This window comes from Phlebotomus argentipes, unplaced genomic scaffold (assembly GCF_947086385.1).
Source record: "Phlebotomus argentipes unplaced genomic scaffold, Phlebotomus argentipes genome assembly scaffold_18, whole genome shotgun sequence".
Taxonomy (NCBI): domain Eukaryota; kingdom Metazoa; phylum Arthropoda; class Insecta; order Diptera; family Psychodidae; genus Phlebotomus; species Phlebotomus argentipes.
Window position 1 is genome coordinate 1,757,456 of NW_026776177.1, and position 20,588 is coordinate 1,778,043.

The 20,588-nt window shown below is 40.1% G+C and overlaps 1 protein-coding gene across 1 annotated transcript in view; it reads left to right on the top strand.

The window, feature by feature from the left end:
* The first annotated feature begins 9,027 nt into the window (after positions 1 to 9,027).
* LOC132260780 (uncharacterized) overlaps positions 9,028 to 20,588 on the top strand; it is a 76,255-nt gene continuing 64,694 nt past the window's right edge. Inside the window, exons 1-2 of the mRNA XM_059759110.1 lie at positions 9,028 to 9,168; positions 9,436 to 10,115. Coding sequence (XP_059615093.1) covers positions 9,054 to 9,168; positions 9,436 to 10,115 — 795 coding nt within the window. The 5' untranslated portion in view covers positions 9,028 to 9,053. The remainder of the gene's footprint in view (positions 9,169 to 9,435; positions 10,116 to 20,588) is intronic.

Consider the following 20,588-nt stretch of genomic DNA (forward strand, 5'->3'; position numbering starts at 1 on the left):
TTTAATTGAATATTTTTCATAATTCCGTTTGAGGCGCTGTATTTGAGGGCTCCGCGCAAGGCTGAGATGGCAGCGAGCGATAAGAGAAAGGCAATAAAATCAATTATTGCGAAAAAACGACAAGACACGGCGTGAGGTGTGCAACAAAGTAGACCAGAGGCCCGAGGGATCTCTCTCCGTAGGAGATCCGAGACCCGCATTTGTGCCCATCTTGTTAGAAGAGCCGAGAAGACATCCAGCTCTCTTCTGTACATTCATCAATGGGCCTCGGACTCTATTCCCAAAACACACCTGCATGCACCTGTTCCGATGACGTTCACGGCAATTTTTGTACCCTTAGTCTTGAGTGAAAAATAAACAGCATAATTGTTTTATTTGGTCACCGTGCTGCGAAAAATTGCCCCAGCCACTGACCCAGAGAGATATGAATTGTCTCTGAATGATGGTGGCCATAAATTAATGGTGCGATCGCGACCCCGGCAATTGTCTTACCACCCCGCGGGCGTAATTGAAGTGGAAATTACCTTTTAATTCATGCACAGATCCCCACACATGTCAATCCCCACTGTACGATTGATCACTGTCATTACTGTGTCAATTAACCGGCGACAGATGAAAATGCACTAAATTATGCACTGGGTGTTGAAATGCAATGCAAACACAACCCCAGAGACGCTCGCGCGTGATCAGCGGGGTCTTGGAAGAGGAGTGGATGCGTCTTTAGGTTGACAAAACCACTAATTTATTGACGCGCACGAAATGACGGACGATATTGGTCCTGCTGCAACGGACGCACTTGTCCCTGGAAATGCGTAACGGCTGTGGCGGAAAGAATTTAATACGCACTAATGAGGTCAATTGGCTAAATTGCGCGTGATCGAGATGAGGAGCCATCGAAGTGGAGAGAATACATTGTGACAGACGTGATGAGGAAAAGGGTGAGAAAGCGACACTATCCCTAATGAGCTCGGTCGTGTCTGGAATTGTCTCAAGACTTTTGAGGCACTTTTTTTTTCTTTAGAATTTCAAATTGTGACCGCGCGCGCAACCCATGTGAATAAATTCACACCATAATTTTGGGAGCATAAGAGAAAAGATATAATGTCAAGGTGAATTTATCACTCAATCAATCACAATTTCTTCCAACTGACAAATTTTTCTCAACCTGTCACATCGCCTGAAACCTTCACCAGATAGATGAACTCTCTGCTTTGCTTAATCTCTTGGGGAAATGGAAAAGTCTCGCGTGTCTCTCCGCATTTACCATCTGTCCTGGAACTCCTCAAATCGCAGTTCAATTTAAATTCCTAATAAGATTGAGGAATTCAGACATTTTCAACACACACACACACATCCCCCCAATGACGAAATGACTAATTTCCATCCACCAAGAACACCGCTCACTTGACTTATCTCTGCGACGTATCAGGTGTACAACAGAACTCACCCCAATGGCGGGGGATGTACATTAAAATTTCACTTGTACGCGCTGCGAAACCCTTCGTCGCTGGCATATCATTAATATTCACGTTTAATGTGTTAATTTATTCCTCCACAGATTCGGTGCTTTGAGCCCAGGAGGTGATTGATAAAAACCACCCCAAACCTCGTGTGACCAGGGCTGTTCAGCCTGAAATAGACATCGCGAGGGTTGCAAAAAGGACGAATTTAAAGCATTTCTTTCACTCTTAATCAATTAAAAACTTACCTCGTAATGCATATAATCAAATCAACAATTTACAATTCAATAAAGCGTGTTATGAACTTAAAATAAGGGTGAAATATATAGTTTTACTGAGTAAATATTTCGAAAAATCATCTTCATCATGCCTTAATTCTTTTCTCTAATGCAAGAAAGATGAAAATCTCTTAGAATTCTCTCAGTAATCTTCCAGCAATGAACTTCAACGCCCTCCCTTAAGAGGCAGTCAATTTGCTTGCCCCTCAAGACAGCACTGAAAAATACCCTCCGCCTGAGATGGGTTGAAAAAGAAATTGGCGGAATTGCGTGTAATTTGCGGCGATGGTCAATTAGGAGTGTGCTTAATTTACCTCTTGCGGATTGAAATAATCCTCCTCGCAGTTGTTCATCTCCTGCAGAAAGGGATTCACTTGATGCTCCCAATCCTCGTGAGGCGGTGGTAATTCCATCTTCACTGCTTTTTTTCGCTTCTTCCTCGCACAACAGCTAATTAATCTACCTTTTTTTTCCTTCTCAGGTCTGTCGCCAAGTCACTTTTGCCAATGTCTCTGGCGGGATTTTCGCCGCAAAACTGTTCAGCACTCGGCGATTTGAAGGAGCGCGTAATTCACGTGGGAAAAAAACGAGTCACATGCGAATTGAGAGAGAGAGAAGTTATTTCAGCCTCTTGTCCACTGAGTGTCCCTTTGGCGCTGTCGTGATGGCACTTTGCTCTATTTGGTGTGGCGGAAAGAGTCACAAGAGAAACACTGCGGCGAGGGGCCGCCAGATGGGCGCGAAAAATGGCCCCTATCGCCGGGATCAGGTGCGCTATCAGGCTCTTTCGCTAATTGCTCTCGCGGCCCACTTGGCCACCAGATAGGCCCCGATTGCTCTTGGATCTGCCTTCACTCATCACTGCTCTATTGAGTACACCCACTTGTTCGAGATCAGACGCCTTCGACAACTCACATCGAAATGGTTTTGCGTGATTCGCACTGAGCCATTGAGCTTCCCGTCCAGTGGCGTCCGGTGGCCGCCTTTTGGCAAAAACAGGTGACCCAGGGCGGCCGAGGGGGATTTATTTGGTCTCCGCCAATTGTGAATTTGTCCTCGCGGCTTTGGGGACACAAAAACCACTCTCTGATGTGCGGACTTTAATGGCCCGGGTCACAGACTGTGTGGTATCGACACCAACCGGAATTGTATTTAATGTGACTTCATTTAATTGCCGCACACACGCCGTGGTGATTGAGCAAAAAAAAAAGCGGGAAACAGCACAGTTTCTTCCCAGGGAAATTTTGGCGGGAGAATCACACAAGCCACCAGGAGCAGCACCTGAACCTGATGCTCAGCACGACGGCACGATGAGTGACGCGGAGGTGGAATTGGAGAACCACACCGGCAACAAGAACAATGTGGAATGTTTCGACTGTGGGTAAAATGGCGCAGGGCATGCACGAGGGGGGCGATATTTAGTGTTTACCATATCCCTCAGCATAGGGTAAATCCCAGAGACGCGCCGGCAAGCACTGTGTGAGCGTATTCCTCCTTTTTCCAAAGGCACAGGCAATTGCAGGAGAACATGGGTTTCCAACCAACAGCACTGGAGTTGATTTTGAACGTGCGCGCCAACAAATGGCACACGGTCGCACTCACTCGCACTCGGGCGACATGGCCCCATCATCCACCTCGCAATGCCACTGCGGAGACTGATGGAGTCAGTTGATATTTGGAGTTTGCACAGAGCGTCAAATGGAGCATCCCTTCATGCGCCACTCTTCGCCTTTTGCCGCCCTCGAAAAGGGTGGTCAAGCTCAGCCGTTTGCCACTCATAGAGAAATACGCGGTTTTCACTCAGAAAACCAACAAACTGAACACTTTGAGAGTAGTTTTTAGTATAGTTTCTGATTTGTATAGTAAAGTATCACGATTCCTAAATAAATACATGAAAAGTAATTTGAATTTTGAACAGTTGTGATTGTTGAATTAATTTCATGGTGAAGAGAAAAGTTATAATATTGTCCACAGAAGCTTTTAAATGAGTTTATCGTAGAATATAAATCATCAGCAATTTCTAATTGCGATTATCACTTGCTAAAAATCACTACAAACAACATAATCTTAGTGTGTTATCCCACTTGCTGCTCTCACTTTAAAGTTATCGACACTTATCGATAGGAATTGCGTGCAATTTCTTTTATTTTACCGAAATTTTAGACTATTTTAACTACTTTTCCTCCAAAATTGTGTGAAAATTGGGTCAAAATCAAGAGGCAAATCACAAGGTGATTTCTAAGAAAGAAATCAAATAATCAAAATTTGAATAAAAATAATCAAAAAATAATTTTTTATTGCAAAATAATCAACGATTTAATATTTTCGTCCAAATATTTTTTAAAAATCAAATTTATCTTTTAATATATTCTGGAATATTTAATTAAAAATAAATATTCAATTATTTTCTCCACATATCGCCACCAGAGAGCAGCAAAGTTGGCGTGGGGGACGCTAATAATATCGCATATTTTGTGTAATTTTCACTTTATGACATACCTGGCGTGATTCTGAAGTGAAAATAAAGCTTATCGCGTAAAAAAGCCGATTTTCATCATCGATTGATCAGCTGATCAAGTTTGAGAGATATGCAGAATATCCGATTGTATTTCCCCAAGGCAAAATTGGCCTTTGATGACTTCAAATCCAGCTTGTGGCAAATTGTGCCTTTGCTCTTTATTTACCAAAGTTGATAAACCAATAATATTTCCAAAATAAAAAATATGAATCAAAATTTGAATATAAGATTTTGATGAAATATTCAACTTTGGATTTTTGAAAATTTATTCTTCAATCCTAAAACTCCATAGAGAGTTGATTATTTTGATTTTTTCTTTTCACTCTATTTATTGTTCAACTACAATATTCCCGATTAAACTAGACTCTATAGTTGAAGTGATTGCTTTGGCTATGATTAAGCAATTTACCCTCAACTAGTCGCAAAGCTCCTTCGGCTGGTGAATAGAGAGGATTGAGGTAATTTTTCAATTAAGCATAGAATGGAACTCGCAATAGAGCGTCTTGTGTTGTAAGATTGTAATCTGTTTGTGTTTCTGCCGGAGAATCTTCATCTCATCACATTGGAGCCTCCCTGGGCAGAATGGGAGCCACACCTTCTTCTTCTCCAGCTTCTCCCGTCCGCCCCGAAATTCTTGTGTCACTCAACGTCGCTCCGGCACTCCGAGTGACCTCTTGAGATCTTGGGTGATGACTCGCCAAAGAGTATCAGTTTCACCACAAAGGACGGAAGTGAAAATTGACTGGCGCCAAAGATGTGGGTAATTAAGCATTCCACGCGTAATCGAAGGGAATCAACCCTGCGGACTATTGAGGAAGTGGAGGAAAGGTGAAGGTTTCCCAGAAGAGAGCAACCATTGAGGAAGTCCACCTGCATTTGTGATGCGCTTAAGTGTCTTCTTCAGCAATATGCCCCAAGAAACTTCCTTATGGCTTCCACCCAGAGAAGCACAAGATTCTTTATTGTTAAACCACCACAATTGCAAATGCAAGCACCTGATTTGGCATTCCTTTCAGCTTCAGACATCGTCTATTTTAGCCACCTCAGGCTATATTTGCAGTAATAATAATTTCCATTATCTCTCCTCCTTTTGTTTCCCACCCAATGCTTCTTTATGGGCCAGTTGACTTGGAGAGTGCATTTTCCAATTTGAAATAATTAATGCAATATGGTGAGGCCTCAATGGTTCTCCTTCTCGGCCAATTTACTCCGTGTTTGTGGGTGAGAAAAGACACTTCCGTTTCTGCCACCCCAACTATTTTACATTCCCGAGGCCAAAGACAAAGACATTATACACTCCTCCGAAGACTTCTTGCCTTAATGGCATCGAATGGCTTTTCGCTGTTTTGATTCCTAAATTGACCATTGTCGCAGTCTTTCTGTTCTCACTGCAATTTCCTCAGCAACTGGAGGAGGAAATTTGGCGACAAATTACTGGCATTTTCATTTATTTAATGGCCTCCCAAGATAATTCACTTCACGACAACATTCGTAAAAAAAAACATCTTTTAGAGCGGTAAAAAGTGTTACTTGAATCGTGAAAATTAGGTTATGAATAAATTCCTTGAATTTAAAGTCACGTGAAAATCGAAATTAATTAACGATTGCAAGCTTATGTGGGTTTATTTTTCTTCAAGAAAAGCCCAGCGTTTTCCCTCTGTGTGGTCTCCGGTGGAGAGATGCTGACGTGGAGAATGTCTGCGCCACGAAGGATATCATCCTCAGTCAGCAATTAGGCGTGACATCACCGATTTATCACACTTTTTCCACCAGCCCAAAAATAGCTGAAATTTGTGCAAGAACACAAAACGCAGCGCCTGGAAAAGTGAGGAGGAAATTGAGAAAATCCCAGTGATTGTGAAGAATGCTCAATTGCTTGTTTCACTCATTGTGCCAATTATCTTTGCCAGTCGAGGAGCACAATGTTTAGTGTCTCAGGAGAGGCAGAAAAACTTGACACTGAATTTATGTGAAAATAAATTTCACTCGAGATTTTTCATGTCATTCCTCACCAATTTTCTCGACGGCGAGTCAGTAACTTTTCCTGAGCACATCTCAGAGTGTTTTTGGTGGAGAATTAATTTCACGTGTGCAAGCTGGGAAAGTCAATGGCGAGAGAGAAAGAGAAGCAATGTGAATTGGCTGTGAAGCCTCAGGAAGTTGGAAAGTGGTGAGAATTAATTAAATAATTTGCCATTTCTGCAGTGGTTCCTGCAACAATACACAATGGAGAAATGTGGTGTGTTTAGTTTTGCAAATGGGCTAAATAGACTTGTGCATTGCATTTTGGTATAATGTGAATAATGAGGGACTACAAGTGGAAATCACATTGAAAATATAAATTGTATTCGGACCCCTAATTAATTAAATGCCATACCCAAGCTCTCATCCCCATTCCACATCCCTCCAATGTGCGTATATACAATTTTCCCCCCGGGGGAATAACAATTGGATTCTGCCCTGCGAAATTTATACTGATTGCAATTTAAATTATTACCAATATAATTTCATTTGCAATTGCCAAAAACAATTCGTTCAGTGTGCCCGAGACGGGAATAATTGGGACGATGAATAATTGCGCAGATGGTTAAGGGTAAAAAAAATTGGGGTGGATTAATATTCATGCTGTATTAAATCCGCGGTTTCTGGACGATTTACTTATCATAATGAGGTTTTCGTCAATTATTTGCTGAAAGAATGTTGCTCGTCTTGATTATTGATTATTATTAGACTTTAAATATGATTTGTTCAATAATAAATTAACCATTTCATGGAATATTTTTTATATTGACCGTATAAAACATCAAAGATCATGAAAAGTATAAAAAGTTGATTTTTTAGAACTTGTTTTTGCCATATTTTAATCAAAAATTGCAATAAATTCCTATTTAATTAATTGGAAAGGTTAAAAAAATATTTATTACGCTTCGAAACTTGCCAAATTTACCTCAAAATCCCCAAAATACCTTCTAATCCTAATTGTTTATTGAATTTTTCAGTGGATTTTATTGGAATTTATTTACAAAAATATGACTAAATTAAAAAAATAAACTGAAAATTTTAGTTTTCACAGTCGATTTTTACTCATTTTCGAGAACATTTTATCCAGACAACTTCTAAATAATCAAATTTCTTCACAGTTTTCAAGTGAAAAAATTACAAGATATTAAAATATTATATTTATTCAAAATCTAAGAATATTTTAGGAAAACTCAAGAAGATCAGAGGCTGAAAAATTGACTTTCCATCGTTTTCGATTGACTCTTCGATTAGTGTTTATTAGCATTAAGTGTGTTAAGTCAATATCTTAAGCTTGATTTACGCCTTGTGAGATTAGTGAGCAATTCGCAAGGCATCTGGAGCTCCTGTGCGTTCAATTCGCGGGCACTTCGGGCGCTGGGCGCGAGTGGGTGGCTTGGTTGCGTGGACAATTTGTCCGGGAGACAGACTGTGTGCGGCGAAAGCGAGTGAATGGGCTGAATGCGGGCTTGAAATGGCATCCCCCGGAATGAGCATTAAATTAATTATAGCGGCACAGTGTCGCATCCACAACACGACACCCAGAATTACTCTCTGTCCCCCGTGGCCGCCCACCGGCCACCCCTCGGCTGCATTTGCACCGAATTCGCTCTCTCAATAGCGCTAAACACTTGTTTGAGAATGAAAACGATAAATAGCCGAATAAATCGTCTGTTTAATTGCTAAAATTTCAATTGAAAGCGCCCGCACCACCCCTCGAAAATCCGCCGAGGGATTCGCCCAGCGCTTTCTGTTGGTCAATGAATTTGTACGGACGCGAACACGATCGATGGCGTTGTTTCTGGCGGGAAAATTGCCTGGAGTTCGGGAATCAAAAGGGAGGCGTTGCTCGTATCCACCCCCAAACAATTGGCCAATTCGACCGATGAATTATTGCAATCATCCCGGTTTTATTACCTTTTGGTGGTTTTGTTCCCCGGACCATTGGAGGGATACTTCTCGACGGAGGGAATAAATTTCACCAATTGAGGCGGAATGCACGAGTCAGCGGGACAATTCTTCACCGCACAAGTCATCCCGGCAAGAGGCAGGGTCGATGACAATGTCAGATAAATTGCAGAAGAGTGTGAATTTGTCCTCTAGATTTTCCTGCAAGTTCTTCCTAGCAAAATTGTGTCCGACAATTTAACACCACTTTAATTGGCGAAACCGCCAAATTGTGGTCCTTTGATTTGCGATCAATGAAGGGGCTCGAGGGTGACGTTTTCCGGTGGAAAAAGTGCCGTGTGTGCTGTGTAACATCCGCTAAATGTCCAAATGCCTCCGTACACAATAATTAAATTAATTTCCCGCCGAGAACAGGACATTGAACAATTTGTCGTGGTTTTTCGCTATAACCGCGCTTTTTTGGTGGCGCCCCATTTAATTGAGTCCTAACCGAATTTTGTGGCTCCAGCAACACTGAAACTCGCTGTTCTATGTCCTTTTTTCCTGCCGCTGCTGCTGAAAAATGCGCGTAAGGCAAACATTTTCACACCATTAATGGTGCATTTTCCCTCGGTAAAATGTGCTTCGCGTGGAGAACAAACAAAAAAAATCTGTATTTCTCATAAATTGTGGGCATATTTTTTTGTCCAACACGCTGAAGAGAAAAAGCTTTCGATTGAATTCCCTTTAAATTCCATGAAATTGAGAATATTGAGCGCGGTTTTTTGACGATGGAATTCGCCTTCCCGAAAAAGGCGGGATAATGTGAAGTTTGCCGCTGTTATTTTCCATACGTTCCACATTTGTTTTGACGTCTTATTTCTGTACACAATGGAGCTTTCTCTCGCGGAAATTCGCAATTTTATGCTTAATAATGGGTGTAAAGTGACTAATCATGCTCTGGTGAAGCACTTCAAGGAGTTCCTCACAAATCCTGATACTCAAAGTAAGTGAAAATAGCCTTTTATCGACTTTCGTGGGCACTTTACGTCATTCCGTGACTCACCGTGAAAGAAAATCTCTTTTCGCCCACTTGTTGCTCTCATCTCACGTGGAAATCCAGCATCCGAGCAAAGTGTGGCACAATCTTCCTCTTTGGGGTGCTTCAGAGGATTTTCACTGTGTTTTTCGCCCAAAAATTCCCGTGTTTATCGTGACATAACCTCACAATTAACTCCCGGACACTTTGTGTTCTCTTCTCGCGACTGTCCAGATGAAGCGCGGAAGCAGTTCAAGACGTACGTGAACATTCTCGCGACTATTCGCACGGAGGACAAGCGCGATGGCTCGAATGAGAAGGAGAAATACTTAATTCTCAAGCCAAAATACCTTCATGAGTGTCCATCGGAGGACAATATTAGTCTGGCCAGTGGCACGCTCATGAGCCCCGCGTCGCGCTCCATCTCCTCGGAGATGGACTTCTCGCCTTCCGGAAGGCAGCCTCCGCCCTATCGGCCACCGCCGGATGTCTCTCCCGGCGCCTCAGGCTCGGGAACTCCGGCGAAAGTCGCCGTGCTTGAGCCACAAACCCGCGTGCAGTACAAGGATTGCATCAATGAGTATCGCACGGCGATCATGGCGCTCCAGCGACAGCCCAGCCTCGAGGCTCCGGTGGAGTTGCGCAGGAGCGAGAGTCAGGAGGATCCGCCACAAGTGCCGCCCAGGAAGCGCTCCAGCGCCGAGAGATCCTTCTCGATAGAGAAGTCCAGTAGCGATGACACTGTGTCGGAGTCCAACAAGGAGAACGTGGCCATCATGGAGGAGATGCTGGAGATTGCAAAGACAGAGTCAGAGAACAAGATCAGTGTGAAGGAGGCGACTAAGAAGTTCAATAAGATCGCATCCGAGGAGGAGAAGATCATCTCGCCGTCGTCGAAGAAGAAGCCAGAGAAGGTGAGTCTCACATGTTCCGTCTTCTTCTTCTTCTTTTGGGTTCTGGGAGAGTGCAGATATGATGCCCACGCATTCTCATCCTCTTCATCCCTCTCACAGACAATTCATATAGCCAAGCTTCACATGGTCTCTCACTCAGTTTTTGCATAAATAATTCCCAGACAGAGCCGTGAGATCCGCTCAGAGGCGCGTCATTGAGAGACTTTCGGGTTTTCCCTTGTTTTTCACCAGAGACAAGCACATCAGAGACTGCTGCAATTGCAATTTCATCGCACAGCGATTGCCTGAAGGCTCTAAAAGGGATCATTTTATCCACTTTTTCGCTAAATTTCTCTCAAATCCCAGCGAGAATTTCATCGTGCTCGAAAATCTGCTCACAGAAGCGCTTGTTTGAGGTCAAAGTGATAACTTTATTAACCCAAAGAAATGTAAAACACAATTTTAAGGGAAGTTCAGTAAATATGCCAATGAGCAAGTCACAAGGCGCATTTTGAGGAATCTCTATGATTTCAGTCAAATATTTATTTACTGACTATCACTTTGTATGGGAAAAATCAAAATTTAAGTAGAAATTATTAAATAAAATGATTATTTTCCAAGTAAAATTACAAATAATCTAAATTTTAATATTTTTAAGCAAAAGATTAAAATAAATCCAATTGAATTTAAGTGTTTCGTGAATGATTAATTAAAATTTAAGTGTTTGATAATTTTCCCCACATATTGCCGCCAGAGGGCAGCAAAGTTGGCGTGAGGGACGCTAATAATATCATATTTTTCGCATAATTTTCTGTCTTTTCTCACGTATTCTCACACTTTATGACTTCCTGGCGTGATCCTAGCCAGGAGAGAAGGAAATTTGAGCTAATCAATTTTGAAAGGCATGTAAAAGTTCCGATTATTTGTCTCAAGGGCGAAATTGGCCTTAATAATTACAAACTTAATGAATGCAAGTCGCGAGTGATTTTTCGCTTGGAATATGCTGAGAAAAGTGCTTTTATCTGCTCAATACTGAGCAGAAAGTGGCCTAGAAATTATTGTGCTCTAATGAGGCGATAAATCAGCTCAATTTTGGGGTGAAAAACATGCTGATTTGCGGTCTTCTCATCTGATTTCTCAATGACGAGCCTCTCACATTCATCTGCCAGAGTGTCGATGTATCCCATTGGCAGTGAGGAGTGTGTTGTGTAATTGAAAATGGTAAATTGCATCCGTGTTGAGTAGTATTTAATTAAAATTGTAAATAATTTTCGGATACAGCATCAGCCAGAAGCCTGGGATGCGAAAGGTATGCGCAACATTGTCCCATGCCATCATGTTGTTTTCAAATGCATTCTCAATGAAGTGTTTGCTGTCAGGGTTGTTTGAACATTTTCATTCCACATTCATCCCTCATCCTCCCCCTTCAATCCCTGGCAGTGAGAGAGAGAGAGAGAGTCCAGGGTTTGGAAGACAAGCTGTTGGAATGGCAATTGAGATTTCCCGGGAAAACGGAAATTTCTCCTTTGTCATGTGCTTCGGCATTGATGTTTGGCCGCAGGGTGACTTGAGTTGTGTTGTGTGTGTTTGTGTGTTGAAAGTTGCAATAATTGGGAATATATCTGGCTTCTGGGCGCATAAAATCAACCACTGGGTTGTCTAATTAAATGTTACCTCGAGGATCGCAACGTTTTTCCTCCACTTGTTGGTAACATTTTCAATGTTTTTGGCCCTAATTTGGGTGTTTCAACAAAAGAGAAGGGGGCGAGAGACGACGGAGTTTCTGTGCTCTCTGGTGGACTTTGAGAGTCTCTTCTCTCACTCTCCTACGCATTTTTAACCCCTCGTGTTTTTGCTGTCTTTTTTTTATTCTTTTTTCCTGCGCTATACCGTCTTCCCTGTGGTTTTCACAAGTTTATTGATATAAAATGAATGGGTGAACTTCAAGGCAGCCAGCATCAACAGCAAGAAGAGGAGCAATAAAAAGAAAATTTCTGAATCAAATATCTTTGAGTGAGTAAATGAACGTTCCCCGTGCGTTGTTGTGACAGGCGATGATTTAATTTTATGATTATTTTTAATTTACAACCGACATCAGTCATAAATTGTGATGCATGTGAATATGTGTGGCAGAATTGAAGATGTTTGTGCATTTGAGTGTGGCAAGGAGGGGGGGGAAAAAAGGGGGGTAGGAAAAAAGGCAAGCAACTGGCTGTTTCTCTTTTTATCTGCACATTCTCAAAGATGCCAGCAATTCACAGGTATTGTCTTGATCTCAGCACAGAAAGATCAATCATGGATCATGCGAAACGATGATGAAGTTTTGTACATTTCCAGGGTTTTTTTCTTTTGGTTTCTCTTGTTATTAGAATAGATTGTTTTTTAGGTGTATTTTCTCAGCGATATTCTAGCATTTTGCGTTGAATGTGAGATTCTTCGGTGTTCAATTTGGTTGTCTAGAGAATCTTGCGTCTCGCGTAGCGCTTCGATCCTTCTCACTGTTTTCGCCTGTTCGGCCCATGAAGATCCCCACGATGATGACGACAATGGCAAACGAGGTGAAGATGGGGAGCAATATCTTATGGGGCGTCTTATGTGTGAGAGACGTGAGAGAGAGAGAGAGAGAGAAAAACGGCGAGAACCTCATGTGATTTGCATAACATGAGGCCAATGGTAAGAGATCTCCTCCGTATATATTGCGCGTCTCTCAAGGTAGCGCATCAATTAAAGATAAATTTCTCCGTTTGCATCTTGTCTTCACGTCCCTCTCTTCACAACATTCGTGATGATGAAAAATTCACGAGGATTTCACTAAACTATATAATACTTGTCCAATATCATTTCTGGGCTGACTGGTCTCAAGTCCTCCCCATTTGAAGAAAAAAGAGAGAAGAAAAAAGAGAGAGTGAGAAGTGTTGAGATGAAAAATGATTCATTGTTTCAATCATGGTGGATTTATGCCATTTCAGATGAAGAAGTTCATAAAGATGAAGTACAAGAAAAAAAAACCCCGATCTGGGCTTGTGTTTGATGGTCGAAAAGATGAAGTTGAGAGAAAAGTAAAGGGATATTTTGCACAAGAGAGAGAGAGAGAATGAGGAGTTTGAGAAAATGAGCGATTTGTGGATTCGTGCAATGAAAATGATTTACGGATGTCTTGAAAAGTTATACGGCTTGTTTGATTTTATCACAAACTCTTTTTTTCGCACTCCCTTCTTGACCTCACAAGCGGCTGTATTTATATATAAGTGAGATGGATATGCTTTTTTGGGGTCTGGCAAATATTGTTGTGTGCCTTCGAGTGAGAGAAATTTATGATGTGTTTCTTGGTCACTCAAGATTGAACTGAATATGCAAATGTTGAGGGTATTTTTTTGGCGAGAAATTGCCTCGTTCGTCAATTAAGTGCAAAATGCAAAAAAAGGAGGGTTTGTCTCCGCCACTAGATGGCTCTGTGCGGTGTGTGAGCTCATCGAGACATTTGCATTGTAGAATTTTCGTGAAGGAAGCACACTTTGTGGGGGAGGAAAACGCGTCCGCCCACCTCCATAGACAGGAGAATTCCAATAAATTAGCCCAAATTAAGCAATCTACCCTGTCCTAATCAGCATGTGGCTATGGTATAATATTGAGAAAATCTCGCCCCACACTCCACCCATTATAAATCAATCACATCCCATTTCACTTGCGTGCCATCCCAGGAAATCCACACTAAAATCTATTTGCAAACTTTGAATTGCAAATTTGTCTCCGCCATCGTACGTTGTCGTCGTCGTTCACTTTCCTGATTAAGATCCGGATTTCTCTCCCTCTGCGCGCCACCCATTTGGAATATATATACCGACTTGCGAACAACACTGTCTTGAGGCCTCAAAAATCCCTTCTTGGCCATTGGAAGATTTTCACAGAAATCATCAGCTTTTCTCAAGAGTTACACTCAATTTCGCCTTCTGCTGTTGCTGCTTTGGGGAGGGAAATTAAAGACAGAGAAAGAGAGAGAGAAAGAGCGAGGAAATTAGATGACAAAAGTCCGGACGATCTTCTTCGAGATGGAAAGTTTCTCTCCGAATAAATTTACCCCCAAAGAACGCCTCCAAAGTCACACAGAGGAATGGAATTCTTTGGATGTCACCCAGAAAACTTTTCAATCTGCTGCCACACTTAGTCACTGTCTCACCATTTCTTGTTCTTCTATCATTGGCATGACAAAATGGGAATATGTACATTGAGAGCGTGTATAGGTATTAATATACAGAATGAAAATTTTGTTTGACGACAACAGCTGGGGATCTCAAGTGTGACTTTCATCTCTCAACCATTGGCAAAAGAATTTGTCCAACTTTTCGGCACGTCTGTTTATTTTCAAACAAACAACCCTCGAGGACTCATTTGCACTCCGGCATCACTCTGGGTATATTTTCAAACGTGAGACATTCTGAACAGACAAAACACTCTCTTCTGTCCCAGTATTTCTCTTCGTGTTCCTTTTTTTTCCTCACTCCCCATTCTTCGCTGAAGAAATAATATTTTATTTTATGTATGGACGAATTTCAGCAGGGTCATGATATCCGTTGATACATGCGTTACACACGCAATTATTTGAAAAGTTATTGGGCATAAATTTCACGGCTTTTGGAGTGTGTTTAGAATAATTGTGGAGAGAATTTCCCAACATGACCTGAATTCCTGGAATATTGAGCTGTCCGGAAAAGTCAAATCAAATGGGAAGCTATAAATCATGCTTAGAAAATTGAGGTTTCTCAAAATTTGCATTTTCTTTTAAATAATTAGAGTAATTCTCAGTTACACACAAGCGTTGTTAAACTTCAAATTCAATTCTGGCTAAAATAATGTTTAGCAGAGGAAAAATGGTGAAATTTGTCAAAATTATTAATATTCAAGTTCATAACTGGTAAATCAGTGATAAAAAGAATTTATCGTAAGCATTATTCATGTTCATGCTTGAAAATTAGAGCAACAATTGCAGATTTGTCCATTTTCGCAAGATATTTGCAGATTTTGATCTGTAAGTGATAAAAATTAGTCAGACTGTACACCGATATTCCGTGGCGTCACGTGTCATAATCTTAAGACCAAGCTCAATCTTACTCCGTCTAGAAAATGAAATGAATGAATTTTAAACACAATTGTTGAATATTTTTACACAATCATCATTTTAAATCTTACAAATGTGACTCAGAATAGCAAAAGCACGTGTTAAATCAATATAACACATTTTTTGACTTTTTTGTGCGACTGAGAATTGCTCCAAATAAGTCCATGTCAAACACATTACATGATGTAGAAGTCTTGCAGTATCGAAACACCCTCAGATATCATGTGAGATTATTATGGGATCAATTCGAAAGTCTGGCTGCTTGTCAACGTGTGTTGGAAATTGGGATGATGAAAATAAAATGTTCAGCACCAGAACGTGTCTAGAGATGTTTATAAAGCGCTTTTATTCTGCGTCTTATAATTTTTTTCGAAAAATTAAACGATCAATAAAGTGTGTTGTGAGACACGGAGTTTTCGCCGACGTGTGGAGATTGTGTGTGGCGATGGCAGGATCGCCAGGGGAAGATCTTAAGCAATGCGTGACGAAGGAAATGTATGCGGAGTCATCAAATGTTTGTCGCTGTGTGTCAATTTGTTCTAAAAATTGCCTAAAGTGGTGGAAATGTCAGCTGAAATGGGCTCATAATTCAAAATACAACATGGTCTCATCTTTTACACAATTTTCAATTGTGTGCGAGAGTGAATTTTTAAATAGATTTACGATTTTGTCTCCTCAGAATAATGTCATGTGAGGGGAAAGTTTCTCTGCGGCCGTATGAGAGATCTCTGTCTCACTCTCTGATGTGTCTATGGAAGTGTCAAGATTAATTTTATCACTACTCCATGGCAATTGAATGAGACAAAAGTGAGGCGATTACGGCAAGATTAACCCTTTTAGTGGGTGAAGTTGACTTCCAACATTTCACTCAAAGTATAAATGAGCTGTTGATGATCGTATGAGATAATCTAAGAAATGTCTCACAAGAGATTTAAGCATATTTAGACTCAATGTTCAGACGTCACGATTGTGAAGATATGAGGGAAAAATTTCTCTTTGTGCCAAGTCGACGGGTGAATTGGAAACTATGAAAAGCCAAAATTGCAATTTTTCAGCAGGGCGAGTTTAAAATATAGTAATAAATCACAAAACGTCCATTTAAGTGCAAATATTGCTCTGTTTTTCTTATTTTATGAATATTTAAGTTGATTTTACTGGTAATTGTTGGAATTTTGAATTGAAATATGACAAAATTAATGGAAAATCTGAAAATATTACTTTCCAAAGTCGTGTTTTATACAAACAAGTTCTGAAAAATTAACTTTTCTTCAAGGTTTTCAAGAGAAAAATTTTAAAAGATATGAGAAATATTTATTTAAAGTCTAAAATACATTTTAGGATTTTCTAAGCAGGTGTTTTTTGTGTTTGACTGCAATTTTTGAGACATTTTCCTTAGAAAAATTGTACAGAAAGAACAAACAAGGAGCTTAAACTATGAAAAACTGACTTTTCATAGTTTTCAATTCACCCGTCGAAGAGTGTGTGTGTGTTTTTTGTTTACTCGAATGTTTGCTTGGAAAGTCTTCCCCTAGAATTGGCAGTATTTGCGATAAGTGACGACAATGTACAACATTTCAGATGGCTACTTAACTTCTTTAATTAGTCACTCACCGATCGAATTGATGTTTTAATTATTCTGTATCTCACTCTCGTCATTTGATTAATTAAAAGCGATGCCGAAGCACTGATTGCCACACCTCACTATCTCTAATGAATTTATACCACTCTTTTATGCCTTCCTTCCTTTTTCTTCTGACCTCACCAACAAATACACTCCCAGACAATCTCAAGTGGCTTTTCATTCTATGTGGTGCTTTACACATTTTTATTTTGCGTCAACCGCGCAAACACACGGAAAAAACTGATACTGCGCTATATATTGTACATAGCTATGTAGTGAAAAAAATTTTAGCCATGCAAAAAAGGGGGAGAAAGAGATCCGAAATACCCTTTTACCATTTTTTTCTCTCCAAAACCTCTCCGAGGTATGGCTTGTTCGACGATGAATGAGCGAGATAATGAGAACAGCATCCGGAATGCCCCGGAGGAAGTGGCCTCTGTTTTCAATAGTCTCGCTCCGAATACATAGAGAGAGGGAGATATTCTCTCTAGCTCACGGAAAAAAGGTCTGCGAACAAAAATTTTAATTTCTACTGCTCTCGAAAAAGCTCAAGTGGCAAATTATAATAATGGCCCATTAAAATGTTGCTTAAAATCACTCGTGGCGCTTCTTCTATTGCCTCTGCCACAGAAAGGAAGAATTCTTCTGCTTCTAAAAGATCGTCAGAATTTCAAAGAAGAAAAAAAAACAAGAAGTTCCGCGACAAGCATAAAATTATCTGGACATTTTTATAAGTCGCGCGCATCGAAAATTCCGCGGGAAAACATTACATTGCGTAATAGAAAATTACTTCAATCAAACAAAACTGCCATAAAACTGTTTCTTCATCCTTTTTGCGCTCAAGAGAGTTTGAATTCTTTTTTAATTCTCTTCTCACTTCATAAAGCTTCAAATGATCCATCTTGAAAAATTGATGTTTTTCACTCTTTTTGCTTGCTTGTTCTCTGCTTTTTTTGCCACCATAATTTGCCGTTATGCTTTTTTGACGGATTTTAAAATTGTAATATCTCGCGGTCCTAAATTGTGATCTTTTGATGGCTGTTGGCGTGTAATTTAGGCAATTTTCCTTAACAAAATGTATACAATTTTGGGGCGTTTCAATCTCAGAGGCTATTTTCATAGACGTAAAATCACTATAATCGATTTGTTTCTTGGTGTAAAAAGGTTTAATTTGTGTAGAAGAATTTTGACAAAGTCGAAATGACTTGTTTTATAAAGATTTTCGTGAAATTTCAATTTATCGTTCTCAATATTACGCAATAAATTCATCTAATTAGGCTAACATCGTGGAGAAAATTGAAAATTACTTTCCATGTCAAGTGTTTTTTTCTTTTCTTTCTTGTGTTATTGAAAACACACATTTAATGTTCAAGAATGGGAGGAAGGAAAAAAGAATGTTTGAATGTCGTGTTAACATTGATTACTTAATCGATGTTACAATAATTTGGTTAGTTGTGAATTGATGTTTCTACTATGTGTGTATTTTTTTCTGCCTCCTTTGGCATCTGTCTTGTTGTCCTGATTATTAACACAAAACTTAACAAGATAGAGAGATTTAAATTGCTGCGGCGCGGGAAAATATAAGTGAGAGCGAAGACACATAATTTCCGTATCATTTTGATTACACATAGCGCAGAAATGTGTTTGCTTCATTGATGTTTCTTCTCCTGATGGTGAAAAATATACTATTTGGCCAAGAGAATGTGTGGGATTTTTGACACGTGCCAAATTTTACGATTCAGTCAACATTTCAGCATGACTTCTCAGCCAAAGTGAGTGGTGTGTCTTCAGAGAGACGAGGGCAGAAGTATAATAATAATTAATTGAGATTAGTCGGGAGGCACTTTAATGACTCGGACGAGAGAGAGAGAAAGAGAAGTTCATGGTGATTTTTTTACAGCCCTCATAACATTCCCTGGAGGTGTAATTAAATAACAACAACCCCATTGAAATGTGGATGTGCAAAAATTACACTCTTCAAGCCAACTTATATATTGTGTGTGTGTGCTTTTCCTACGGAAGGTCACTTTGGAAGGATACAATAATGATGATAATAAAGAAATTTTCTCCAATCCAACTAACGTGGGCGGATGTGGAATTTATAGTTCGACGTGTGGTTTAATTTCGGCACTTAGAGCACAATTCTTACTCCGGGGTTTTGCCCTCCAATTAGGGTGGGATTTACTATGTTGGCAACGATAATAAAAGTTTTGGTAAATAAAATTTAATTTAATTACAATGTGCGTTACAAGTAAAACTTCTCTAAAGCTTTTTTATGAGACTATTTGACGCGGTCTCAGGAGTGAATTTACCTTCATTTGGGATCCTCCATGTCCAAAAAAGCTCAATATGCTCAACTCCCACACGTTGACTGTGTGTGCGGAAGACGGTGGTGGATAATAGGGAAAATGAAGCATATAATACAAGTGAGTTGAATGCCATGATGTCATTAAGCTCAGCGTACATCCCGGGGCGGTTTACGTAACAACACCTCCAAGTCCTCTTATACCTTTTCCACTCTCCGATCTCGTTCGCTTAGGTACACTTTGCCGCTGAGTGGGACTCTCCGGTGGGTAAGGATGTGGCAGAAGGACGTCACTTTATTCACTGCAACCTTCTCGCTGTGCTGCCTGTCAGGGGGCGAAGAATCTTTTCCCGCGTGACGCCTGGAAGTCTGAATTTTCCACCAATCTTCCCTCATTAATAAGTAATTGTCATGCCAAGTTTGAAGCCATTCAGCCTAGTCCTTAATTCCATAATTGACTAGAGCAATAATCAATGATATTTCAGCTGCGCCACAAAGGATATTTTATCAAAGAAATAATCAGAAGGACTTCTTATTCCAGAAAGAGAGTTAGAACGAATTTTGCCTAATTTTCCTGATGTTTAAGGCGAATTCTGTGATGTTTATTTCTAAGATCCATCAAGAATTGTTTCCTAAGATCTTTCTTATGAAACGCTTTTATGCCAGAGAATATGTAAACGCAATTAGAACCATTTTCCTGTCATGCATCAATAATAAATTACTGATTTTCTGGGCATTATAATAAGAAATTGAGTAAAAATCACAATTTCTTAAGAGCAAAACGCTGTAATTTTTACCACTACATGATTGTTCTTAAACTATCAACTCGTCCTCCTATTCTACACTTCATAAAAACATATGTGAACAGGATTTGGGCTGTGATTGTGCGGAAGAAATGGTACAAAAGCGTTAAATTGTAGCTAAAACATACAAAAAGCAAGTTGACAAGTTCAATTCAAGGTGTCCTATAATGTAAATGTCTTCTAAACATTCCAAATTCATGATTAATGTGGTTATGCTATTCAGTTTCATGGTTATAACATTGATTTAGAGCAAAATATGCAGTGTCCTAACTTAATTTTCGCTGTCCTTTTGCGCATATCATAAAATTCTTATTATTTTTTGTCTTAAGGTAAATACCTCGAAAATTGAAAGAAATACCGAATTTTTAGCACCAAAATTTCATAAGTGTCCTCAGTTAATTTTCGCTACTGTAAGTCATTGAGTCTTGAGAGAAATTTGTGAATTTGTAGTCAAAATTAGAGAAAAGTGATTGAGTGACTCGCCCCTCGATTTGCTTGTCTCTTGGTACGTTTGTGGGTCTCTTTGGATGGCGTTATGGCACATAGCCAGAAGCGACAAACCCGGTACAATGTTTTGATGATGCTCGGCTGAAGGTGGAAATGATGGCGGAAAAGGGAAAATCAAGAAATGGCATGATCGCATAAGCAC